The 27,704-nt window shown below is 41.3% G+C and overlaps 1 protein-coding gene across 1 annotated transcript; it reads left to right on the top strand.

Annotated features, from left to right (window-relative positions):
• The first annotated feature begins 4,782 nt into the window (after window positions 1-4,782).
• Window positions 4,783-22,551, top strand: LOC124148476 (glutamate receptor 1-like). Its single transcript, XM_046519574.2, has 13 exons — window positions 4,783-5,504; window positions 7,536-7,673; window positions 12,060-12,359; window positions 14,472-14,653; window positions 15,105-15,278; window positions 15,464-15,553; window positions 16,395-16,580; window positions 17,678-17,778; window positions 17,942-18,029; window positions 18,468-18,792; window positions 19,282-19,499; window positions 20,788-21,056; window positions 21,736-22,551. The coding sequence occupies exons 1-13, from the start codon at window positions 5,426-5,428 to the stop codon at window positions 22,031-22,033; spliced, it is 2,448 nt and encodes an 815-aa protein (XP_046375530.1). The 5' UTR covers window positions 4,783-5,425; the 3' UTR covers window positions 22,034-22,551.
• Window positions 22,552-27,704: the final 5,153 nt, after the last annotated feature.

Genomic DNA, 27,704 nt, shown 5'->3' on the forward strand with positions numbered 1-27,704 from the left:
TGCTTTGCTCTGTTGTTATCTTGACAGCTGTTTATATGCCACCAATGATAGAATGTCGGTCATAGGACATGTTTGATGTAGATGTTTCGTGATTTATGATCCATAATGATTTGTTTGGTTTTTTTCACAATGTGTCTCAATACTACGATTACTCACTAATGGTATGGCGAGGATCTGGCCAATTGGATATTTCTCATTCATATAATTCCTCATTTATTGTAATGAATTTGTTATGTACCGTGATGTTTAGTTTTAAACAATAACAGATACATTGTATTTGATAACTATAATGTGATGGTCTCGGTATTTGACTGTCCTTTGTTGACGGGTTTTACAATAGTCGAAATGTATTATTTGTCACCATTCATCTGCAAAGCTGCGAAATATGCTTCTATAAATTTAACTCACTTACTGAACTCACTCAAATCAAACTGTAGGTTCTATATTTAGACTTTCACACTTTCGCATATGTTAGTTAAAGCAACAAAACTCTTTTCATATTCATACAAAATCTCGAATCGATTGTGTGATTCCAACTGCATCATGAGCAGGTGTTATTGGATCATTTTATTGTGATGATACCAGGTGTTCGCGGAAAGGTGGGCATATCCTGCCCCACCTGTGGCACACATGACAAACACATGCAAAAGCAAGTCAATTGGTACGGTACTAGTCAAAATATGGAAATGCATAATTATTTTACTGATGCCTCAAATTTGGAAATGTTTTCCACATGTCTACCATGAAAACTTTTCAAAGCTTTACTGAGGCCTTGAGTGTTGTAACCTTGATCAAACAGCTTCTGAGCATGAGTTGTATGACGTTCTTTGAAATCGTGGTAGAACCAAATGCTGAAGCTGCAGGAATATTGCTCGACGGCCAGGGCAAGTCGTGGATTTTGGCATTATGAAGGTAGTCTACCGTGACGTGTGCGGTGGTGCGTTGTCCTGTTGAAACAGCTCCCTCTGGTGGTCAATGATTGAGAGAAGGTGAGGATGAAGAATTTGATTCATGTAGCGATTGCTGTCAAATTCCAAGGCTGCAGGGTATGGCACCAACGCAAGCGTCGCTGTCGATGGATCTGTTGCAACACAGGGACGATAACTGGTCTTCTGGGTCGAATTCCAGCCGCGCGAAGATGGGTCCTGACAGTCTGGTCCGACATCCTCCTCAAACCAGGGATGCGTCCTGCATTCTCCGTAGCTGTGGCATTGCGATGACGTAGGTGGAGCAGTCGAATGTAGCGATCCTGTGCAGGGGTGGTAACTCTTGGTCGGCCAGTTCTCGGACAGTCTGCAGTGGAATTGAACTGTGTTTATCGGTGACAAAGGCAGCAAATGGTGCTGTGAAGGACGTTGAAAAGGCGTTAAACAGAAGACTGCCATTCCCCTCTTTGGATACGTCCTATGGCGATGTTCCGATCGGCAGCGCTGAGTCTCGGCATTTTCGAACTTGAAAAATGTTGACAATTGAATGACAAATTATTGGCTTATGCTTGCCTTTTAATAGCCACTACCACGGGTTACGAATGCCATAACTTGCACGTGCATTTTGCTTTGCTGTTTTCCTCCGTGACATTTTTTACCATGTGTGAACACAATGACGTTTAAGACATTACAAATCGACAATGGCTGCGTTTTGACGCACCGTTTGTCGAATATCGGGCCACCAACATTTTCAAATAATATACGTCAAATTTATATACCGGATTGTTTGTGTAGTCGGGTTCAATGAATTACATACTAGTTGAGTTGGGTAAATACGTGGTAGGGAATTGGCTATCTGATGGTTAATGAACGGTATCAAATCGTCGATATACCTGAAGCTTAGGTTAAACTTCCTGGCTACATTACCTTGTTTCGACTATGCCAACCCGACCAAAAATTCTTATTCACATGCATAATCGCATCAGCAAGAACGGGAGCGTGGGATAGTAGTGTACAAACTTTAAAAATCAATATTTTGACAGAATTGACCCTGGTTCTTTTCTGAGATTGTGAAACGGTCAGGCAAATCCTTTGAAATTATGAGAATGCAGATTATATTAGTTCCACTGGTTTCATACTTTCTGTAAATATGTAGTACTTCCTTGATTGTATTGATAAAGAAATTCATCCTTCTTGGTTATCGGCTTTCTTACATTTTCGCAAACACATGATATCAACACTTTTTGATGTAATTTATAAATACATGCTTGTGATATAGTCGAAATCGGACTAACGACTCTGCTTTTAGAAGATATTTCTTATGAAAATGAAAAGGGTTTTGTTGCTTTTATTTTCTGCCAATAGTAGGATCGGTGAAGCAATTGTTATTCTTGTAATTTGTTTTGCATAACATTGTGTTAGTCAGTCATTTTGCCATGGAAAATAATTATATATTCTCATTAATAGCTGTTTGCAGTTGCCAGAGTATGTGTTTTTCATTTCATCAGTTAATATTTTGTAAGATAAATAACATGTTTGTTACTTTCTGTCGTTGAAAGCTATTTTGTATAATCAAGATGAAATTGATCTCATTTGTAAATTCACATCATGCTGTATTTGCGATCACATCAATAAAGTAATTAGTAAATCCTAATCGATGTTGCTGATACAAGGCGAGTGGATTCGCGACGATACGCTTTCTGCACAGTAAATGTCATCAATATCGTGAGCATATGATAGCATGAAAGGCGAGACGACATGTTTCTTTCGATCGACTATTAGACTATCAATATGACATTGAAATGAATGTGTATTTTGTCACATTTAGTTCAAACGTCCAACGAAATGATTACATTGTCGGTACGTACGTACGTATTTGCTGAGATATCAAATTACAGGCACATGAACTGAAGGGCAAAAGAAAGTAAGCACTTGAAAATTGGACTTGACAGTTCATATTGACATCGAATAAACATTTCGTTTTTAACCACTATCAAACATGGGTATGTAATTTGATTCGTCCAGCAGTTTACGTACGAAATGTATTTTATTTCTTAAACGCAAGAAAATACATTTGGCGGTCAATTTTAGGGTTGCACTATTGCTACACACCATTATTATCTTCTCGTATGTACACTAATAGTTCGTAAGTACATTCTTATTAATTCTAGGAAAAACAAAAACAGGAAAAACAATGAGGAGGTATCAGTTTTGTCCAGTTTACGAGAGTGATTCTATATATACTAAGCCCAATAAAATCATGTAACATCACATCAAGTTACGTACGTATATGCTGAGATATTATTGGTAAAGTATAATTCTAGCGTTGTGCATTATAATTCCAAATTTGTTGTCAAAGATATTTGCATGTTTGCATAGAATAGAACATAAATAAATTTATATTTCATTTTCGTTGCTGCATCCATACAAAACATATTAAGCAAAACGTTCACATTTAATGCCCAACAGGCTTTGCCATATTTTGTTCTAATGTACTGAAAATCATATGTAAAAATATTGTCTCTTTTATAAAACAATCTCAACCAAATATTTACAATTGTTACATAATATAACCTGTTTATAGAAGATGTATTCATAACACCTCTCGTCACTAAATTATGCGTACCCAACGTTTAGCCTCAGAGTACGTTTGCAAAGTCGATCATGTACAGGCGATGGATGAAGTCCCCAATTTTCTGCTCCAAGAGACATACGAGGCAATACCTTTTCATCGAAAATATGAAAAGAAACATTAGCTGTGAGTTATGACACATATCCAAGAGATGACAGTAATAAACTGTCCATGCTTGTTGTGACATGGTCGTATGTGTAAGATACAAGGAGCACCCACTCACTTATAACTGGGTTGGTTGGTTGGTTGGGTTGTTGTTTACGCCGCACTCAACAATATTCCAGCTATATGACGGCGGTCTGTAAAAAATCGAGTCTGGACCAGACAATCCAGTGATTAACATCATGCGCATCGATCCACGCAATTGGGATACGATGACATGCATCAACCAAGCCATCAGGCTGACCACCTGATCCCGATCGTCGCCTCTTTCGACAAGCACAGTCGCCTTTTATGGCAAGCATGGGTTGCTGAAGACCTATCCTTACCCGGAGGGTGGATTGTTATAATGAGTAGCAGTAGTGGTAGTAAAAGTAGTAGCATTAGTAGTATCTCAGCTATATCACAGCAGCCTTTAAATAATCGCGTCGACCAGACAATCCAGTGATCGATATTTGTAACAACGATCCACGCTGACCCGGGGTACGATCAGCCGCAATTAACCAAGTCGGAGTCACCTGTATATATACATATCAAAAGATTTTACTATGCATACGTTTAATCCTACTTGATGTATTGCAGGTCGTATAATATATTTAAACATGACAGCTGGACAGCTATTAATCATCAGACAAATCAAGTCTTTGTCTTCTCCTTAATATCAATGTGTGGAACAAACATTCAATTTCACATTTCACGCAGTAACACATTATGTGCAGACTTTCATAATTGCATATCACGAATAGTGTCGCGAGGCTGGCTCCGAACAATGGCGTTTCAGTGGTTACGTCAATAACAACTAAGCACATTTCCCAAAGGCCTTTATGGGTAATTAAAGTCAAGGTATTTGTACTAATTAAAATAATTATCTACCCCCCGCTGGCCAAAGCACAAATAATACATTTTTTAGAAAATCCTTTCTATTGATTCAACCATACTCAATTAGCCATATGGCGTCTGAAGTAGGTGCCTCTGTTTACATGACTTGGCAAGTAGTCGATCTACACAACCCGACTGACCGGTTTAAAAGATGAGAATACAAGAAACAGTGATATGTCAACGCCAGCAGTGTTCATTTCTTTGTCTACACTAGAATATTATATTCGGTTACACACGTCATCACGTCATACCTTACCTGTAAGGTAACCAGCGTTACTAGTGCTAATACTCCAAACGGATACGATATGATAACGGACGCTGCACATGTCGATAACGTTTGTCAAGGGATGTCAACCTGAAGGTATCAGACAGAAGAACATCGCTTTGAGGTTGCAATACGCGATCAGGTATAAGTTTGTGATCTGTTTATTACGCATGGCGTGGTCTTTTACATTGACTTTAGTCGTGTAACTGAATAGTTTATTTGTATCGACAGGCATCCATGTCGGCTTGGATGTTTGTCAAATGGATGCATGCAAGCAACAGCAGTAACAGCGTCTTTCGGGTGGTGAATATTAATCAACACTGGTGTCACTCTGGAGCTGGGATGTTGAGTCGATGATGTACACGGCAAAAGCCATCAGAATTTACACCGACATATGCTAATCGATGCTAGAAAGCGTTTCTTAACAGGTGTTATTTTTGGTATGTATAGGTTTACAACATATTATGGCCTGAGGAAAATAGCCGACTTCCTGTTTTAATTGACCAGTTTGAAAGAAATTATCAGGATTCGCCCAGACACACAGCCTCGGAACCAGACGCCTTTATGATGTCTTGGATTTGTACCTTGCAGTTGATCATCTTCATCATGTACACATCCTTGCACGTTTGGACACTGTCTCTGGGTAAGTTCAGTTCATTATGCTACTATTTCCTACAAATATATCTTGGTTTGGTTTCTTTGTTGTTTAACGCCGCACTCAGCAATATTCCAGCTGTATGACGGTGGTCTGTAAATCAATCGAGTCTGGAGCAGAAATTACAGTGATTGACATCATGAGCATCGATCCACTCAATTGGGATACGATGACATGCATCAACTTAGTCAGCGAGCCTGACCACCCGAGCCGTTCGTCGCCTCTTACGACAAGAATAGTCGCCTATCACGGCAAGCATGGGTTGCTGAAGATCTACCCTACCCCGGATCTTCACGGGTCTATCTTCATTCAGTATTGAGTATTTAGATCTGTCGAATTGGTAATGGGATGACATGTTTATCAAGCGCAATTGTACACTGACACCCGAGAAACATAATTTAAACTGACGTCCAAAAGAAACTTTACCAGAGTTTGAAATCACTCTTGCTCAAAAACAACAAAACATACATGCATTAAGTAAAGTTTATTAAGAAGATCAATCTATCAACATAATCAATACTGAAAATGACAATCATACCGCGACCGAGAATGACGTCAGAGACCCCCCAAAATAGGTGTGGTACAAAACTCGAGCTTTCAGAATCATGGACAATAGGCAGAGTACATAAACAATCGCTCACGTTCAATAACAAGTCATTAGTAGCGTGTGTGACCACCAAATACCTCAATACACGCAAAAAATCTTCGACGCACAGAAAAAGTCAGTCGTCTGATGAGGTCACGTTGGATTTGACGCCATTCTTCTTGGAGGGCCAAGATCAGTTCTTGACGGTTGGCTGGAGAGAGTGGTCGATGTCGAACACGACGATCCATGAAGTCCCAGAGGTGTTCTCTGGGGGACATGTCGGGTGAGCGTGCAGGCGACGGCAGGAGGTTGACGTTGTTGGCTGCGAGGAAGTTAGTGACAATTCTGGCTGTATGGGCTCTAGCGTTGTCATGCTGATAAATGACACCACGTGGCTGCTGTTGGAGAAATGGCAGGACAACTGGACGAAGGATGTTACCCATGTAACGCTGAGCTGTTGAGTTTCCGTCAACGATGACCAGCGGTGTCCTCTCCTGCCCACAGATCCCTCCCCACACCACGACACTCCCTCCACCATATGGTACGACGCAATCAAACGCAGACGACGATGTTGCGCTGTCAATAGCTGTCCTCTGTATGGTCTAAAAGCCCTGATTCCATGAGCCCTGAGTCTCCTGGCCACTGTCTGTCGACTAACCCTGTGCGCCGATGACGTCACTGTCAGGAAGCGATTTCGGAGGTGCAAGGTACGCAAGTACCGGTCATCATGGGGCGAAGTCACCCTGGGTCTGCCTGTTCTTGGCCTGTCAACGGTCCGCCCTGTCTGTCTGTCTGTAACGTTGCATCGAGTTGGTAACGGCAACACGGGAGCAACCGAAGGTTCGTGCAATATGGGCGTGGGTGGCTCCCATCTGTACCATACCCAAGGCTCGTTCACTTTGTTCGACTGTGAGTCGTGGCATTTCTTTTGTGTTTTTTTATCACTGTGGATGTCTGACTTGCCGTTGCAATCGTTTTATACCCTTACCCGCACGTGCATTTGCAGTTGTCCGTGGTGCACGTGTTTTTCACTTTTTCGCGTGTTATCTCGCAAACATGTAACAGACGATTAACATTTTCTGCATACACTATTGTTGTATTTAGGTTATGTGTTTCAGATAGACTTTATCGAAAAAATAAATTATACTTTGTCTGAAATTTATATTTTTAGTTGGTGATGTTTCTTTTAGACGTCAGTTTATTTACACCCTGGAAATGTGCTTTCGTTTTTTAATTCTGATGATACCCTTTCACCGTAATCAACCTGTAGTTTTAATAAAACCATTAGTACAATTTATAGAAAGATTATGTCTGTGAAACAGTAATATGTTGAATATGGTAGTCATTACTTATTTATTGTGTGTTTTCAGTGAGTAAAATGATATATTATTCTACTAGGTTCATGCATGTAATCGGTATACTTTTCTTACCAGATATCTTGCTGAATATCAAGGAGCATGATAAATGCCCCCATCCTGTGGTGTGCCATAGAAATGTTTCAGTCAATAGTCAGTTAAATGTGACCAACTGGCTGGTTTCAGCTGGGGACCAATTTACTGCGTCGAAGACAGGTAATATTTGTTACTTATTTAGAATATCGCTCAGTTATCACTTAACATGTTTACGCAGATCTGTTACTTTCTTTTCTAACGGCTGCACAAATAGACCCCAGAGGATGAACAACTTTAGTTTTAATATGACTGCTTCGACTAATTAAGTACTATATTAGTAATATTGGTACATACACTCTCCAAAACGGAAACGCACAGGTAGAGTTTTAGTAAACTTATTGTACCTAATAAAGTCTATATATTTAATTTAATATCATAGATACACAAATGAAATTTTGGAGCTCGATAGTCACATGTTGGCGTTGAACAAAGGCATTCACAACTGTTCATTGTCATGTCACATAAGGCCACAAGGTTTCGCTGAACTCAGTATCTCGTGTGACCACCCCGGGCAGTAATCACTGGATAAGTGTATGAATTCAGTACCGCGGAATTCTGCGCCATTCTGCTTGTAACGCGTTGGCCCGTTGTGGGAATGTCTGCGGCGTGTTTTGACATTGTCGTACACGTCGATCGAGTTCATCCCACAAGTGTTCGATTTAATTGAGGTCTTGAGATCTCGACGACCAGGGCAAGTCGCTGATGTTGGCATTATGAAGGTAGTCAGTCTTCCGTGACACGAACTGTGCGGTGGAGCATTGTCCTGTTGAAACAGCTCCCTCTGGCGGTCAATGATTAGGAGAAGGTGAAGTTGAAAAATTGGATTCATGTAGCGATTTGCTGTCAAATTTCCCAGAAACACAACCAAGTCAGATCGCGTGGTCTAGGATTTGTCCTCCCACACCATGACACTGCCGCCACCGAAATTGTCGAATTCACGTGCACATTTCGAAGACGATAAACACCTTGTCTTCCATCTCGCCGGTGAAGAAGAAATCGTGATTCATCGCTAAAGCACACTAACGCTAATGGGTATGGCACCAGCGCAAGCGTCGCTGTTGATGGATCTGTTGCAAAACAGGGACGATAACTGGTCTTCTGGGTCGGATTCCAGCCTCGCGAAGATGATTCCTGACAGTCTTGTCCGATATCCTCCTCAAACCAGGGATGCGTCCTGCAGTCTCCGTAGCTGTGGCACTGCGATGACGTAGGTGGAACAGTCGAATGTAGCGATCCTGTGCAGGGGTGGTAACTCTTGGTCGGCCGGTTCTCGGACAGTCTGCAGTGGAATTGAACTGTGTTTATCGGTGACAAAGGCAGCAAATGGTGCTGTGATGGACGTTGAAAAGGCGTCCGACAGAAGAGTGCCATTCCCCTCATTGGATACGCATTATGGCGATGTTCCGATCGGCAGCGCTGAGTCTCGGCATTTTCGAACTTGAAAAATGTTGACAATTGAATGACAAATTATTGGCTTATGCTTGCATTTTAATAACCACTACCACGGGTTACAAATGCCATAACTTGCAAGTGCATTTTGCTTAACTGTTTTCCTCCATGACATTTTTGAACAAGTGTGAAAACAATGCTGTTTAAGACATTACAAATCGACAATGGCTGCGTTTTGACGCACCGTTTGTCGAATATCAGGCCACCATAATTTTCCCATAACATACCCTGGTTTCTCCATTTTTCAACGGTGTAAGAGAATAATGTCATCGATTGCGGACTAATCAAAACCAAAACGTATCCTTTCATAATCCATTAATCAAGTGTTAAAACAGCTTACTTTGATTTGTTTATATATATTTTCGATGTTTCTCTCCGCCGGTGCAGCGATCGATTATGGCCGGCCTATATTTGTGTACACACAAGTGACGTCACCATTTTTCGACGACAACGTGTAACGCACGTAATGTATGGAAATATTTACTCACCATAAATCGGGAATGCCGACACTTAGTATTTGTCTTCATATGAATACTTGTAGCCCTTCAAAATCAACTAAACTTTGCAAATAACAACGTATATACAGTCTGAACACCATCTAGGCTTTATTCCTCATGTGATGTTGGCTGACAGTGGGGACAAAAGAATTCGCCATGTCTTCGTACAAATCGTACATGCTTGCAGAACTTCAAGTGCACCCAATGTCCACATGTAGGTCTCGTGCACTGAGCCCAATTCACAAAAGTTACATTTGTGCATTGCCTAAGTTCATCCGGCGTGAATTTGTCACAAACACAACACGTTTCACCATCTCCACTGTCGTCACTGTCGGAGGATTGTGAATCTTCAGTTATCACTGGCACTTGTCTAGGTGTTCTAGCCTTTCTTTTCCCCTTTCCTTTCGATCCATTTCCTTTTCCTTTGCGCTCTGTGCTTTCCTTTTCAGTTGTTATTTGATGACTGTTGATTGAAGTGGGCTTTTTTTTCTTTTGTGCTTCCTGATGTTCAATAAGTTTGTTAGTAACCTCATCTTCAGTAATGGGCTTCCCTCCAACGATTTTACTCATGGTTTTTCTGACTTTGGCTGTCTGGACATTCTCTAGAACCTCACCCCCTCTCTTCCCTAAGAAATCACGGGCTTGTGACAAATCTCCTGCTACTTCACAGAGTGTCTGCTGCTTGAATGTCATGGCTGGTGCTACTGCCTCATCTGTCACAACGTCTTTGTTATATGGAAAGATGCCAGATCGTCTGAATGAAGACAAGATGTTGTTGGGTGTTAATGTGCAGGCCAAAACTTTGCAGGCAATCTTGCAAACATCGTATCTGGTGATAGCTTTGCCTCCTGACTCTCGCAGATGTCTGTGGCATGCAGCTGTCCATCCAGCTTCGACAGGTCCATAGCACCCAATGTCGAGCGGTTGCAGCAGGTGGCTTGTATGAGGTGGCAACACAAATAGGACTATGTTGTGCTCTTTCGCCCATTGGATGAGTCCAAGTGAAACATGGCTTCTGTGTCCATCATACAGAACAAGCAAAGGAGAATCAGCACTGTCACTTTTAGCATACTTCGCAAAGTGAGTCTTCATGTAACTATTGAAGATATCAGTGTTGGACCATCCAGTCTCTGAAACAGTTCCATCAGCACCTGGTGTAGCTCCTGCCATCAAATCTTCTCTCATCCGTTGGCCAGGAAAAATGAAGAATGGTGGGATCGAACTGCCAGTCGCACTCACGGCACCAATCAAAGTTACTGTTTTGGACTTTCCAGTGGTTACTGCCTGGGGTTTACACTTCGACGATGATACTATTTTAGGAGGTGTGATATCGGTCTGTAAACCTTTCTCATCAATGTTGAAGATGTCTTGAGGTCTGTCTTGGAAACTGTGCTTTTTCATAATCTTGTCTAGCTCGATAAAATAGCTATCAACTGACTGCCGAGTAGCACATCTAGCTCTGGCGTATTCAAGTTTCCTGGGCTTCTGCACGCGAATATCAGGCCAACGTGAAAGAAAATTATACAGCCAACGTAAACTGAGAGGCGTGATTCTGTCCCTGTGTCCTAGATGGTGAGCATAATCAGTTGCCAAATTGATTGTTTCATGTCTGGTATAGCCGTACCCAATCTCACTCATGACTTTAATGTGATCAACAAGCAGGGACTCCTCCTCGTGTGTGAACATAGTGGTTTTGCCAGATTTAACGACATCAATATGGATTCTGCCTCTCACACGATCTTTCAAGGTAGTAATAGGAACCCCCCACCGTACTGCAGCTTGCTGAACAGGGACATTCTCCTCCAAAACTGTCATATATGAGTTGTGTAAGTCTTCCTGTGTATAGGACGACCTATATGACCCTCGAGCTGAAGGAAGTGGCTGCAAGTAATTAAACCCATTTATTGTACACAATATTTACTGTTTTTTGTTGCTATATCTTGCTATGTGACTCTTTTCAATTACAAAGAACACTGGTCGCGTAAAAGTAAATCTAACTGATGTAGGGAGTCAACAACGTATTGTTAAGTTCAGTAAGGATGGCCCAGTCAAGCTTTCGTACTTTTTTTAGCGGCCTGAGCGTGACGTCATTAGAAAGTGTGTATTTACTGAGACCATTGACAAGTGCTAGCAGACGATTGACTTTGGTGGGATTTTGACCGACTGACTTGATGAAATCTGACATTAAAAGTGAAGACTTTTTTGGAATAAGTAATCCTGGCTTTATATGCAGTGTGGTGTGTATTTTTTGTTTAACTTACCTTACGAATCTCCATTATCGGCAAAAAAAATTTTGCGAGATGCGGGGGTCGGGTTGTTGTTTACAACTCCCTGTGACCTCTGACCTCGCACGTGTTCTCGGAAAATAACGCGATAACATCGGCCGTCGAAAAATGGAGAACGTCGAATAATGGAGACGGGAGGATATATCCAATTCATATACCGGATTTCTTGTGTAGCCGGGTTCAGTAAACTACATACTACCAGTGCGTTTCTTTTTTTTTGGAGATTGTATCTCCTGTTGGCACAGTTACGGCAATACAGTGTTCATGAGTTTCAGTGAGATCGGTACATGGGGATGTGGTTGTCCTGGCGTCTCTCTCTCCCTGTCAGCATACCTTTAATCCCTCCTCCCACAGGGATTATCTCAACATCAGCCTCTGCTCCGTGGTCTGCCCCGACTTCCTTTCCAGCCATACAATATATATTCAATCAGTGTTCAGCGTCACAAACACAAAGCAGTCCTACTTTAATGCCCTTGTCAGACCCGATTCAATGGAGGTTGTCATGGAAGGCATTAACTTGATACTCGGTCATGCGAAGTGGAAGACGTTCGTTGTTATTGCTTCATCTTATGATGGTAAGAGCACGGCCGGATAATATACTCACAAGCAAAAGAAACGCAAATCGAGCATGCAGTATACATGATATTTATTTATCTTGTAAAGACAAGAAATACTAATAGGGCAAGATTGACAAAAAATTGACCGAGGACAGTTTAATGGATTAAAAGGCAGATGACATAATGGTTTTTTTTCAAATGTTAAGGGCTTACACAGTTTCGGGTCAACACCCAAAATGTCAGTCAATACCTGGTGTGAACACCATTAGCATTGATCACTGCCACACATCTCCTGTACATTGAGTGGATCAGACGATTTGTGAAGGCCCTAGGGATCCTCCTGCACACATCCAGAGCGGCTGTGAGTAGTTCATCGGCAGTTGTAGGGACTGGGCGCACATTGTGCAGACGCCTTTGAACCTCATCCCACATGTGTTCGATGGGGTTCAGATCAGGGCTGAGGGCCACGGTACAACACGGATGTTGTGTTGTTACAGAAAGGCCATGGTAGCTCTGGCGACATGGGGACGAGCGTTGTCCTGCTAGAATGTGTTGTTGATGTTGTGCAAAAAATGGAACAACGTGGGGTCTGATCACTTGGTCGATATACCGCTGAGCAGTGACGCCGTGTCCCCGACCTTGACCAACATTCAGAAAGCACATGGGTCAAAGTCTCGCATTAAGTACAATCCCTGCCCATATCATGACGCTAGGTCCACCCCATGGATCCCTTTCCACAACGTTTCTGCCAGAGAAATGATCACCTCGACGCCGCCACATTCTGACTCTTCCGTCTGCATGGGAGACACAAAAGCGACTCTCATCAGAGAAGATGACACGCCTCTACTCACGATGACGCCAATTGCGATGACCCTGTGCCCACTGAAGTCGTGCTTGTCGATGCCGTGGTTGGAGAACAGGACGATGTGCTGGTCGGCGACATCTGAGTTTGTTGGAACGGAGACGTCGGATCACAGTGTCCCGGCTAATGTGTCGATTATGTGTTGCTATGGTCTGTCGAGCACTTTCACTTGCAGTTAGGAACGGATGTCGCTGGTGTTGACGGGTAATCTGCCGATCTTGTCGAGGTGTGGTGACCCTAGGACGACCGCTCCGAGGAAGGTCATCTGTGGTCTGTGTAGCATTGTATCGACGCAGGAGACGGTAAATTGTGGTTATGTTAACGTTGAAATGACAGGCAGCATTTTGGACAGACTCTCAAGCTTCCAAACGTCCGATAGCCTGGTTTCTCTGAATTTGAGTTGGGCGTGGCATTGTTGACCAAGGAGTGGTAGGTCCAAGAATCGGCCACAGTTTTATACCCACCAGAGTTCGTGACAGTTCGTGCATTTTCGATTTCGCGAGAAATGGGTGCATGATACCCACATAATTCATTGAAATGGTCCGTTTTGGCGATTCGTTTTTTATGTTACGTTTTAACTCGGGGCTTCCAAAATGCAACCAAAAATATTGATAACACCATCAGGCTTCACTCCATGCTAAAACTCGTATCAATTTATGGTTCTGTGTTTGTTACCTATTTGCTTAAAACCACTTGGGTTTCTTTTGCGTGTGAGTATATACAGTATTCTCCTAAAGGAACATTTCTTGCAATTACAACAGTCAACTACGAATGTTATATACAATTCAGACATAACATACAATTATGGATATAGTATACAACTTCGAACACAATAGACAGTTACGGATATATTACACAAATAGGTATAACAATTGTCATTTAACCAAGCTATCGTACTGATAAGACGATTATAACTGACATACGTACGACAGTTATTAAGCTGGGCTATCAATTGAATAAGGCCATGTCACCTATATCCGAAATTGCCTAACTGCATGCAAGATCACTTGCATTAGATCTTTCCGTGTGGAGTAAAATATGTTTGGTTATATTCTATACTTCCCTTATAGCTTTCTCCGCTCGAAGTAAAACATTAACCATTTTACACTGAATGTATGATTCTTCCCTATTGACAATTATTTTAATACATGACGTAGGATAAAGATATGATTAATCTTGTAACTGACTATCCAATAAGAAAATCGGTGTTAAACATATCAGCAAAGAAAAATACGGATATAATACCTACCAAATTACGTTATTTACAGTTTTGACTGCACTATCTGGAGGTCGACTGGCTTCTCTCAAGTTACTGCTGTATATGATAGATGATCCCAAGAAGCCACAAGAAAGTATTGACCTCTCCAACATATACCAGCTACTTCCAGAGAAGGACCTCATCCTTCTTGCGATGTGTCCCTCCGATTGTATACAGAAGCTCCTCGCTCAGGTAGTGCCTGCAAACTGCTGGTATGTTTCCAGTTCAGTTTAACCAACAAGAATATTACATTGCTTTCTCAATGGAATGAGTTTGTTCCTTGAAACTCTTTCCAGTATCACAACATGAAGAAAATACATTATTATGCATATTACAATTCCAGAACGAGATTTTACTATGATCTACATCTACAGTAACCACAGGAAAGATTCCATTTCACAACACTATGGATAGGAATGCATAGTTTCTGAAGCTTTACACCTGTTGTAAGGAATATTAATGTGTGCTATTTCATTACCTATTTCTCAAATTTGCACAAGGATTTGAATTAGGCATAAGTGTATGGGATGTTTGTATGAAGATCATACAATCAATTCTGTACTGCATTGATGTTGCTTGGAAAAGGTGCATTAGGGAATGGGTACAGAATTGGTTGTTGATGTACATTACTGTTTATTGTCAGGCTCACTTCTTGGAATCGAACATGTCAATGGCGAAGGCAACTGGGTTCCCACAATGGCTGATGGTTCCTTCATCTGGAAGTGTCATGGACATTGCTCAGAGTCGTGAGCCAATAAAAATTGATGATGTTGTTTTCCTGGAGTTCACTCCGTGCTCTAAATATTATTCACCACTGGTAAGCAACTATGAGATGTGGGTGTATACTATAGCGTATGGATATGTATTTTCCATCCCCCCCCGAGGAAATGAGCTTATAAAAATACTTTCAATTGAATTCCTTCATCAGAATCAATACCCTTGTAAATTGAGTATATGTATTATTTATATGTAATGATGTGTTAGCTCCTGTCATATTTACAGAACCTGGAGAATATCACGAAGCGTTTGTCAAGCTTAGAAAGGACACATGTGACAGCCCAGGCGGCTGACAAAACAGAATGGATACAGAAGGTATCTCTTTTCAATATCAGAAGCTAGAGAGTGAACTATTTGTGGCCTCATTAACTTTTGGACAGGGTGATTAAATCCCAGGTTGCGATCTAACACATGTATGTCTGGCCCAAGTTGTATTCAGGCTTATAGTTCTGGTCAATACCTTAGAACTTTGTAAAACCCATTTATCAGCTCATATACGTTCACTACATAACTTGCGTGCGCTCATGCAGATGTGTGGTCTGCCTTCAGTTTTAAAGCATATACATTTCCATTATCTGACTACGGTGAAAAACCCCGTTGGTTCAGTAAAGAGTTGTATTACCTGACAAAGGTGTACAACTTTTATAACTATATAGTTCAAGCACCAGCATTTGAGTGCTTTTACGTTTGAATATTTCAGTGCAAAACTGTACATTATTACACTACACATCGGGTAGAGCAAGCTCTTGTACTGATCTTAGATGCCCAATTGAAGACAAACCACATGTTTTATTGGAGATGGGTTTAAAATCAAATCTATCTAAAGTAAAATAAATAAAACAAATTTGAAATTTGACAAACGAGCTTTTCGGTTGAGCTGATGATGGTAATGACAGAACACTGTAACCAAGGATACGAGGGAGGTAATTGACGTCAGCCCATTATGACGTAACGCAGAAAGTGTACGTTATCGCAATATAACATGCAGCTGGCGTCTTTGACTTCGCAGCGAAACCTCTTTGAACAGCTAACTCAGTTGTAATGTCTACGGTGTGAAACCCCATTGGTATGCTAATACGGGTGTATTGTTTGGTTTCGGTGCAAAACACCAGTGGTCAGCTAATACATTTGTATTATTTTGCATCTTATTTTGCAGAATGCAACAACAAGTGAATCCCCCGTTCAAGCTAAAATGCAAGTTCTCAGTAAAACCCATACTGGAACACATGTTGAAACCGTTGGCTATATTGGGAGAGATGAAACAGTGGAGCTCAAGCATCAGCTCTATCACGGGAGCAATTATGGATTTCACAACCGAACGTTAATTGTCGGGACTCTGGAGGTATTTAGAATAAACTTCATATTTGTTCTGCTTTGTCATGTAGTGTTTAGTGTAAACAGTGCACGTGAAGATCATATTGAGAACATCATTGATTTTCCGCCGTTTCCTTTGGCAGTTTGTTAATGTGTTGATTTATTCACCTGTGCGTCGTTAAGGCTTTTAGGTAACTATCATCTAAAACTATTTTAACTTGCTTTAAACCATGGTCCACGTGGAGAGACTTATATAGTGATTTACACATTTAATCAAAACGTTCTTGAATATTCTTTTTGACGTATGGTTATCAAAGCCTTTGAGGGTAACAAACCTTTTCAACGATTAGACGTGGTTGTCGTGCTTTACTTGTTTTTTCAGCAGAAACCTCCATACATTGATTTTCAGTGTGACATTAATGAATTATCGATTCGAAATGACATTTTTAGTCGTACCAGAGTACCAGAGTGCAATTTACATAATATCGTTAATATATTTATACCTACTTGCTCCCAACCATATATTTTTAAGTAAACTGAAATTCGATAGAAAATGTATTGTGTCAAAACTTGTAAACATGATGGGGTAGAGTTCACTGCCTCCGTCAATGCATTCAGTGAGTGAGTGAGTGATTTCAAATTTAATATCTTATTGGCATTATTTCAGCATTATAGCGACGAAAACAAATTGATATATACACAATTTAGTTATGAATACATAGTTATATTTGAAAGCCGCTGTGTTCAAACAAGGGTAACAGTGGTCGCGGCAGTAAACGCAGGTCCTTCGTGTTTTAAGACTTGTTAAGTAGAAGATTATGTTAGAAGGCGTCAATCCTTACCAACCGGATGTAAGCTTGCAGTGCATGTGTTACGTTCGCAATTAATACTGAAAGTGGACCCTGAAGCGTCTGTAAACCATAATTTTTAATGAGTGTTTCAAATTTAAATACTTCACAGCTATTTTGTTAATGGCAAAATAGTTTGATGTCATTAGTAACATGATCAGCAGCATGTTGTATGTGTAGAAGAAGTAGGTAATTGTTGAAATACATCATGGGACAAGAAGAACATGAAATAGTCGGGGCGAAGTAGGTCATCACAACTTTTTTTGTATTGATACAGTGGCCGCCATTTGTGATCAAGCGAGTGGAGAATGGTTTTGTCAGCTACGGCGGCCTTTGCATCCAGCTGTTGCAGGAACTGGCAAAACAACTCAATTTCAGGTTTCAGGTTTTCAATGTTTATATATAAACGTGCGTGTGTGCGTGTGTGTGTGCTATTACAAGGTGTAAAATTGGTTTTGCTTAATCATTCCACTACGGGTAAAACTAAGGTTTACTGGTATTTGTTGAACGGTTGTGACTGCACTAAGCTTGTCTTTGTTAGCTTCACCCTCCTGGAGCCAGGTGATAGGGAGTGGAGTCGGGTACTGAACGGCAGTTGGACGGGCCTGGTGAAGTTACTTACCAATGAGGTAACAGTCATAATACACAGTAACATTTAGGGTCTGTCCTGTGTGCTCACATAAATATAAGGTCCAACGTGACAGGTCAATATGCTAATCAATGTTAACACTGCTGATTGAGTTAAACGTTCCAGACGAGTAACATCATGTCACATTGACTTCATAATAACTACAGTTGATATGCATGAATCCTAATGGGCTGATATGATAAAACATTCAAATAATATCAGATTGGAAACCCATTTCAAATCTGTTAAAAGTAGAACTTATGACGAGCAACTGTAAAACCGGCACATTGTGTCTGTGTCATTAGCATAAGAATAAGATCGGTCTACATAACAAACATTTTGTTACCAGACAAACAAAGTGGTATTCAACGAGTTAATGTGGACACTTACAGCCTGTTTATTAATACAGGAGTAAAAGTAGTTGTTTTCGTACTTCCAGGAAGTTGATTTGGTTGTGGCACCGATGGCTGTGAGTAAGAGCAGATCGACAGTCATCGACTTCACAACGCCATACTTCTACGTCCAATCAGCTTTAATAATCGGCAAACAAGACCCAAATATCAACAAATGGTTGACCCTACTCGCCCTGTTCCGCTATGAGGTTCTTATTTGTATCCTCGTCTCCCTCATCTTCTCCACCGTCTTCCTCTTCCTCATAGAAGAAGTGACACCTGTCCATTCGTGGACAGAGGGCAGACCCACGGATATGCCGACCCGTTATGGGAATATACTCTGGTACCATTTTGGAGCTCTCATGGCGAATGGTAAATCAACATAGCTCAAAAGCAAAGGTTCTAAAATTCCATTAAGTATGCTTTGCTTTCTCATTGTGTTCACTCTAATACGTTCGTATTATTGCAACACATTTTCATTTGCACAACAACGTTCCTCCTTTATCTCCGTCACTGGTATGCAAACATACTATCTCCGTACAGGAGTATCTGTCAAGAGTGTCATTTGACATTGAAAGCGATAAAAAAGATACCATAAAATGCATATCACCTGATGAGACTAAATCGCAGGTTCTACATGGCGAATCATGTCATGCACCGATGGAATTGATTGATTTTGATTTTCTGAAACATAGGTCAGTCTGTTCCATGCACGACCCCATTGTTCCGTGTCTGTAATGAGGTTGCATATACACATATGATTACAACAAGCACATGTGTGGATGACAGCTTCGGTGCAGATACTAGCACCTTTGTACACAGGTGCATCGATGTTTATCAAAGCTTTTATCAATCCTCCAGGGGGAGCATATCTTCCCAACACAGAGTCCGGTCGTACAATGCTCAGCTGCTGGTGGATGTTCTCGGTGATAATGGCGGCTATCTACAGTGGAAATCTCATAGCCTTCCTCACCGACGGACGAGAGAAACCTCCCTTCTCCAACCTGGCTGAGATGGTGCAGCAGGACACATACCGATGGGGGTTTGTAGGAGGATCTGTATTGGTCACTCTCTTTCAGGTCAGTAAATTTACGTTATGTGTGAGTTTTTTGCATGACGAGCCAATTGATACAATCCATCTCAACCGAACATATTGACCAAACCAACTGACTCCTCTTTTTAAATATATAAACATATGTTACCAATCACACGTTCTATCAACTGATTTTATCATACAGTAGTGGCTGCATGAACTACTAGCACAACATAAACCTTTAGGCCAGGCTTTGACGACACTTTGCTCATAGTTATCTGTGAAAAATGCATGAGATGATGTATTATTAATTATGATCAATGATATATATTTCTAAATTTGAATTTTTTACGATATACGGCTTTTCTATTGGAGGAAAGGCCGTTTACTTGACCGCGAAGCTGACGTTCATAAGCGTATGAACGACACAATTGGTATTGTGTATTCTTAAAATGAATTACACACTAACGGACTACTTCCACATTCCTGGGGGGAAAAACGGTGATTACCTTGCACGAATACATACACAAGCGCTGCTTCCGAATAGTAAGACCCTACAATCTTAAACTCAGCGTTTTAGCATACATTGAGAAATGTCAGAGAGTTTGACTGCGTTCACGAATATCCTCGTTACGACCAATCCTTGTGAACAAAGTGTAGAAATATACATCCACCATCTAGTATCGATTCTATCCGTGTCCAGACTGACAGTGACAGTCCACAGCAATATATGAATTTACCTTAGCATCACATCTTTATAAACACCTTTAAATGGTCGACCCACTGATCAGTGATGATTAACACATGTAACAACAGGTTGACTAACAACTTCCGAAATCTCTCCCGTCACGTTTATCGTGTCAGCCATTTTGACGTCTTGTACCAAATGTATTACAACGCGGTGTCATTGTGACTGACTTACTGAGGCAGTTCTTAACATATCTTTCTCATCCATTGATGATATTACAAACTACAACAGATGGTCCTGTAAAGCAAATTGATAAAACATACGCTTATGTCACCTCTCCTTTTGGGGAACTATTTTATTTCGCAAAACAGCTGGTTGTTGTATGACTGTCGGTGTTAACATGAAGTCACACGTCCTACATAAAAGTGTGTTGTGATCTAGGCCGACATTCTATGAGGTAAAAATAGTGATATAACAAATTATAAACATTGACTTTGACATTGTGTGAGTTATGAACCTAAATAGAGTGAGTCGCAATCTCCGATGTTCATACAGTTTGGCCTTCGCTCTATGAAGGTTCATACTCCAATGAATTCACATAGAGTCAACGTCATTCCTTAAATATGGAACCTATGCCCTTTTTCAGGAATCCAACATCTCCGTCTATCAGAAGATATGGCATCGTGTGGAGGATATCACGACCAACGACCCTGATTGGTTGAGTAAAGAGGGCGACGAGCACCTGCGCCGAGCGGCCGAGAGCCAGTACGTCTACATCGCAGAAGAGTCTACTTTGGAGATGTGGGACGACCCACGGCGGTGTGATTTACAAATGCTAAGCGACAACTTCTATTTCGGCAAATATGCAGTTGGCCTACCCAAACACAGTTTATACACACAGCTATTCTCTAAACAGTGAGTACATGATGTGCTGAATCTTTGTTTTGTTATCCTTGTAGTTTTTCAGACGCTTAGAAACATTCGTGGTTTTCTCACTAAACACATGAACTGCTGTAAAATATAACTCACCTATAAAAGACAACTTTATTTCTTGAAAACACATCATCATCCAAATACTAACAATGTCGGTGTCACGCGCATCACTCGCTGAAGTCCGAGAAATAGCCGAGGTGAGTAGGTGATGTGGCGGTGAGTGACTCGGAATGTATCTAATTCTTATCAAGACTTATCTTCAAGATGTTTAAATGTGCTGAACCTACCATGCTGTGATACTTGACAACATTGTTTTTGAATGAGCAGCTGCCACCTGGATACTTTCTATGGCCTCATTTCATGCTGTTTCACACCCATACATTCATTTAAATCTTATATCGCTTTAATACAGTCAACGGTATTTTGCCTCTCCAATGCAGGTTAAAGTGCTATAACACAGGGCGTACAAATGGATATTTGCATAAATATCATTTTGTTGTTTTGTAAGTACAATCCACACCTCTACAAAAAGAAAATCTCAATAAATCATAGAAACATATTGATGGAGTAATTACATAAGTAATCCGGTGTCCGAATAGACGTTTGAGCAAGCAAGTTGAGGAGGAGGATAGTCTTGCATATGTTCTGTTCACTTTTGCAGAATATTGAAAATATATGAAAGCGGCCTCCTGCATATGTGGTGGAATCAATGGAAACCCAAACAATGTGAGCCACCAAGCAGAAAATCGAAGAGGATGGACATCTTAGCCTTGCAGAGCGCTTTCTATGGCGCAGGGGTGGGTGTGGCCATGGCACTCGTGGTCCTTATGATTGAAATCATTAATAACCGGAGATGTAAACAAAGAGAGCAAGGACAGTCTGAGAGTGTTGAAGAGTCAGTTTGCCCTGATAACTCATCCCAGGATCAATCCTACCAAGACACACCTTCCACCACCTGACGTACACCAATCTTGCACAAGAAGGACCTTTTGGAGGCTTGGCATATGTTACCCCATTTTGATCATATCTGTTGAAATGCATTGGCCAAAGTTTAACTTAACAGTTACTGTTCTCTGTCCGTTTGGGTTTTATATGACAAGATCATCAGTGAAATGGTCATGGAACCACTTTTGATGTTGATCGTTGTTTTCTGTCAGGGATGGTCTTCACAGTACCAAATATGACACACACAGTCAATACAATGCACTACTCTAACCTGGAAAAATACTTAAGCTTCAGAACATAATTTACGCAGAAGATACATGTGTATGTATATATGTTATAAATGCCATAAGTGGAGGAAGGTAGAATTCCGTGGAACTCCCCAGTTTGTCATTTATAAGCTGCAAATGAATATTGTTTTAATAACAATTTTAAGATTATGTAAATCAGTTAACATTGTATAAGTGAACCGATATTAATCGTTCGTGTTATGAACTATTATAACATTACATTTCTCTTGTTAAATAAAACTTGTTACAAGCAAATTCTATAGGTTTGTTACCCTTTGAATCATGTAGCTATTATGTTTTTGTTTCTCAAAACTAATATGTTGAGTGAGTAGAAACTATAATATATATTATGGTGCATAAGTGAGTACGCTGCTTCAAGCAAAATAATGCAAGGACATTCCAACCGATCAATGCCTCAACCGATTCCCATCATGCATTATCAGCAAATGGGTGAGTTAATATTTAACATCGGATCCAGGCAGAAGACCCGATCAACATGTGCCTTTGTGTGCAGAGTCAATACGTTGATGTTGTCATACTTCTCGAAACCTTTCCACTGGGTCCTTTATGATGATGGCATCGATATCGATCGGACATAATCAAGGCAACTTTGGGAACCAAGTTAAACGTCTTGACCGAATTCCCTAGGTTTAATTTTGCCAAACCGAGAAGAAGCTTAGGGGAGGTTGCACGGGTGGCCCAGTCGTCTAAGGTGTCGCGATTTGCTGTGCAGAGTTGCTTCCTTGGACACGCCAGAAACCTATGATTGTTGGCTCGAATCCCGGTTCATCCCAATTATGTTTCTAGGTTCGTCAGCACCATAACCGTGCTCGTGGGCTTCACCGAAGTGGTAAAGGTCTAAGACTGCATCACTTCGGGCTTTCTCCCACATTAAGCTGACACGCCGCGATATAACTGGAATACTGTTAAAAGAGGCGTTAAACCCAACTCACTCACTCAGTGGTCATCACATAATTTTCACACCTATTTGGCACTTTACGCCAAATGGAATCTGTTTCGGCGGATGATCTAGACAGGTTATTCTCTTGGATTGACAATTTATATTTTCTCAGTACACTGCAGATGACATTGCATTTCATCTTGGAACAATTGACATTACGCTTTGACGGCGGAACTGTAACTATACCTATGGTCATCACGTTGAGTGGTAAAAGCCCCATGGATCAAGGAATGAAGTATTTCCTCACGACATTTGCTGGTAAGCTCGTACGGTATCTAGTAAATATGTCTCGTCATTAACACGCAAAAAACATTAAAGAGACAACGTCTTACGTCTTATGGCGGTTCGATTCCACTTTGAATAGAACCTTTGTAATATCAGCGAGTGTGAGCTTATTGCTTTAGATTTAAAATGTCAATGCAAGAGAATACAGGGCAAATAGCGGTGAAACATATATAAATGGACCACTGAAAATGAGTGAGACTTCATACCTGTGAAGATCAGGGACAGAATAGGTCCTCAGCAACCCATGCTTGCCGCCGTAAATGGCGACTATGCTTGTCGTAGAAGGCGACTAAAGGGATCGGATGATCAGACTCGCAGACTTGGTTGATGCATGTCATCGTATCCCAATTGCGTGGATCGATGTTCATGATGTCAATCACTAGATTATCTGCTCCAGACACGATTATTTACGGACCGCCGTCATATAGCTGGAATATTGCTGAGTGTGGCGTTAAACAACAAATATTTTTTTTAATTTGAAGTTTATAAGATATACGTCTTTTCAAGTGGACGAGAGGTCGGTCACCTGACCGCGAAATTGACGTTCATTAGTGTATGAACGACACAATTTCACGTTCATACGTTTTTCACGAGACCTTGTTCTTGAAATGACGTAAACACTGACGGACTACTTCAACATTCCTGGGGAAACCCCTTGGAATTCCCTAGCGCGAATATGTACAGAAGCGTCCTTTCTGATCATTTAGACGCTTTAATCTTGAACTCAGCGTTTTAGTATACATTGAGAAACGTCAGAGTTTGACTGCATGATCGTTCACGAATATCCTCGCTATTACCCATCCTAGTGAACAAAACGAAGCAATGGACACCAAAACTGTGGTATTATCGACTCGATCCGTGTCTAGGCTGGCAGTGACTACAGCAATCTATGACTTTACCTTAGTAAAATTCGACACATCTTTAATCACCTTTCAATGATCGGCCAATTGATTAATGATGACTAAACATGTAACCGCCATAGGTTCATTAGCAACTTCCGAAATCTCTCCCGTCACGTTTATCGTGTCGGCCATTTTGACGTCTTGTACTTAAAATGTAAATGTATGGCTGTCAATGTAAACATAAAGTCACACGTACTAAATTAAATGTATCTTTGAGGTAAGAAATTGTGATAAAAAAATATCAGATTTGACTTTCGTTCATACGCTTTGGCACTCACTCTATGAAGATTCATATCCCAAAGGAACTCACACAAAGTGAAAGTCAATTCTTAAACAAACAAACAAACGAACAAACAGTGAGACTTTAGGTGTTAAAGCAAACGCTTCAAGCACAAGGATACCCACGCCGCCTTCCACTTTGATGAAGTAATAGTGCATGAAGATGGGGGGAACTAGTAATCCTGCCGGCCTGGGCGGCAATTAGTGATGCTTTCATAGCGTTTCCGCCAGCACAACGAGAATTTCAGTGTCAAGAAGAGCTGAGTCAAAAAGAGTTGTCTCCCGTTCTGTGACTGTGGCGAGATTTACAGGTCAGGTGGGGTGAAATGGGGTTTAATATAGCGACCAAGATTATTGCACTTATATAGCAACGTGCATGCACGTGTTTGTGTGTGTGTGGCTGCTTGTACTAGTCCAGACTGATGCCGGTTTTAAAGTGCTGACCCACTGAGATAACATGCCTCAGTTTAACATGAATGCCTCACCCAGACACAGTATACTGACTCCGAGCCGACCAGTCCTTGTTTTAGCCCCTTAATGCCGAGCGCAAGACAGGATAACATGTCAGGGTACCATCTTTAAACGTCTTTTGGAATGACGCGGCGGGGATCGAACCCCGGACCTTCCGCTCTCCGGGCGGACGCTCTACCACTAGACCACGGAGGCGGTCAGAGATTAAAAGACATTCTTGAGATAACCTGAGCTCGGAAGGAGTATTGATATGACCATGGAGATGGGGATGGGGCCAGGCCAATACTATTTAAGGCGTTTGTCCCTCATACCAGTGTCTTACAAAGCGAAATACCCAATCTCAAACAATCATACGTGTAATACTGCAATAGCAAATGCAAAAAACTAACATCGATTGGATGAATTGTCCTGCCCAGACTCAATAAGTTACAGATATATAGCTGGAATATTGCGGCGTTAAACAACAAACAAACAAATATCTTGAAAGAATTTACTATAATTCTGCTGGACGTATTGCACTCAGAGAAGCGAGACGTACATAATATTCAAACATGATATAAACCAAATCCGCTCCCAAAAATCAAACAAATCAGACTTTCGTAATACCAAATGTATGTAAACAGGAGTAGCGGGACATTATTATCTCAATTCTAGCTATAATGTGTATGTTCCTTCGACTTTCCTTCATCCTCAAATAAACGTCAATCAATGTCAATTCCTCATTTCACGTCTTCGTAATTACTTGCCAAGAATAACGTCGCGAGGCTGGCACCGAACAATGGCGTATCATTGGTTACGTGAATAAAACCCTGCACATTTCCCGAGAGATTTTACGCGTAGTTAAAGACAGTGTATTTGTGCGGATTGAAATAGTCTTCAACAAACAAAAGCACAAAGAATACAGTCTAAAGAAATCTCAACGAAGTCATAAATAATTTCTCTTAATTTAACAAAATGTCATTTTCCGTATGCCGTGTCAAGTAGGTGAATGTGTTAGTATCGACTTAGTGATTAGTCTGTGTGATCTTCACACCTTGACAAACCAGATTGAAACGAGTATACATGACACGGTGACATGTTCAACACCAGAAATATCACTTCTATGTGGATACCAGAGTACTCACATAAGCACGTCATAATATATAAGTTCTATATATAGTTTTAATCAAACTAACATTTTTTTCACTTGCTTTTCAATACACTTCTCATATCGACAGTGAAGCTTTCTGAAACCACCCTGAAAAACTCATTCACGGCATCTCTGAGGTCATCGTTGTCGTCATACCGCTTTCCACGAAAGTTTCAGTTTAGGAAACGGGGAAATCACTGGGTGCCAGGGGGTGAAGAAGCTCTTCGAACCCACATTGTCGCACAGCAGTCTTTGCAAGTCGATTGGTGAGAGAAGAGGAATTGTCATGAAATAGTAGAACTCCAGCAGTCAGCATTCCTCGCCACTTTTCTTAGATAGAATATCTCAGGCGATGAAGCAAATCAGCATAGTAGACACCGGTAATTAGCTTTTCACTTTCTATGTTATTTGTTTTGTTTGTTGTTAAATCCCGCACTTAGCAATGTTCCGGCCATATGGCGGCGGTCTGTAAATAATCGAGTCTGGACCAGGCGATCTAGTGATTGACACAATGGGCACCAATCCACACAAGTCGGCGAGCCTGACCACCAGATCCCGTCAGGCGCCTCCTTACGACAAGCATAGTCGCCCTTTACGGCAAGCATTGGTTGCTGAAGACCTATTCTACCCTGGATCTTCACAGGTCCAGAAGTATATTAAGTCTATTTATTAGATATTATTAAGATAAGGCAAAAGAAAGTATAGGTTGGCAATTTGTAATTTTCCTAAAAACAGCGATAACTAGTGGAAAGTGGGTATTGTGAATATGACTGCCCAGGAACAGGTACCAAAAAAACACCTCACCCGAACGCGCCACCTTAGACAGCGCTCGTGCGGTGACAAAAAAATGGTGAAACAGGTTTCCCGCCTATGGCATAAGCTGCACGTGCATGTTAGCTGTATAAATGCGATTGTCTGCAGGGTATGACCACACGTGATGAAAGCACACAAAAGAAAGTCCACGACTGTCACAGGAGCAGAGAGAGAGAGAGCCATCGGTATGGCCGAAATGGGGGCAACACAGGTCCAAATTGCCAGAAGGTTTGGTTGTACTCCATTGACAGTAGCCAGGTTGATTCAACGGTACAGGCAGACAGGGAGGTCACAGGGCAGGCCTAGAACCGGACGACCCCGAGTGACAACACCACTGGAAGACGGTCAGATACGGCTCATTCACCTTCGTAACCACGACGGCGATGGCAGCAACAGCGTTGGGACATCCCATTAGCCAACGTACAGTACTACGACGACTTCGTGCTGCTGGAATCCGAGCGTATCGTCCTGTCCGAGGAATGGTACTGACTGCTCAACATCGACGCCTTAGACTGCGATGGGCGAGGCAGGTTCGACGCTGGCTAGTGAGAAATTGGC

This window comes from Haliotis rufescens, unplaced genomic scaffold (assembly GCF_023055435.1).
Source record: "Haliotis rufescens isolate VD_foot unplaced genomic scaffold, xgHalRufe1.0.p SCAF_3, whole genome shotgun sequence".
NCBI classification, from domain to species: Eukaryota; Metazoa; Mollusca; class Gastropoda; order Lepetellida; family Haliotidae; genus Haliotis; species Haliotis rufescens.

Bases quoted from the DNA above. Each gene is read 5' to 3' on its own strand.
- LOC124148476 (XM_046519574.2), top strand. From the start codon at position 5,426: ATGATGTCTTGGATTTGTACCTTGCAGTTGATCATCTTCATCATGTAC. The intron at 12,360-14,471 runs GTAAGAGCACGG...CGTTATTTACAG, and splicing joins TATTGCTTCATCTTATGATG to TTTTGACTGCACTATCTGGA. The intron at 19,500-20,787 runs GTCAGTAAATTT...GCCCTTTTTCAG, and splicing joins TATTGGTCACTCTCTTTCAG to GAATCCAACATCTCCGTCTA.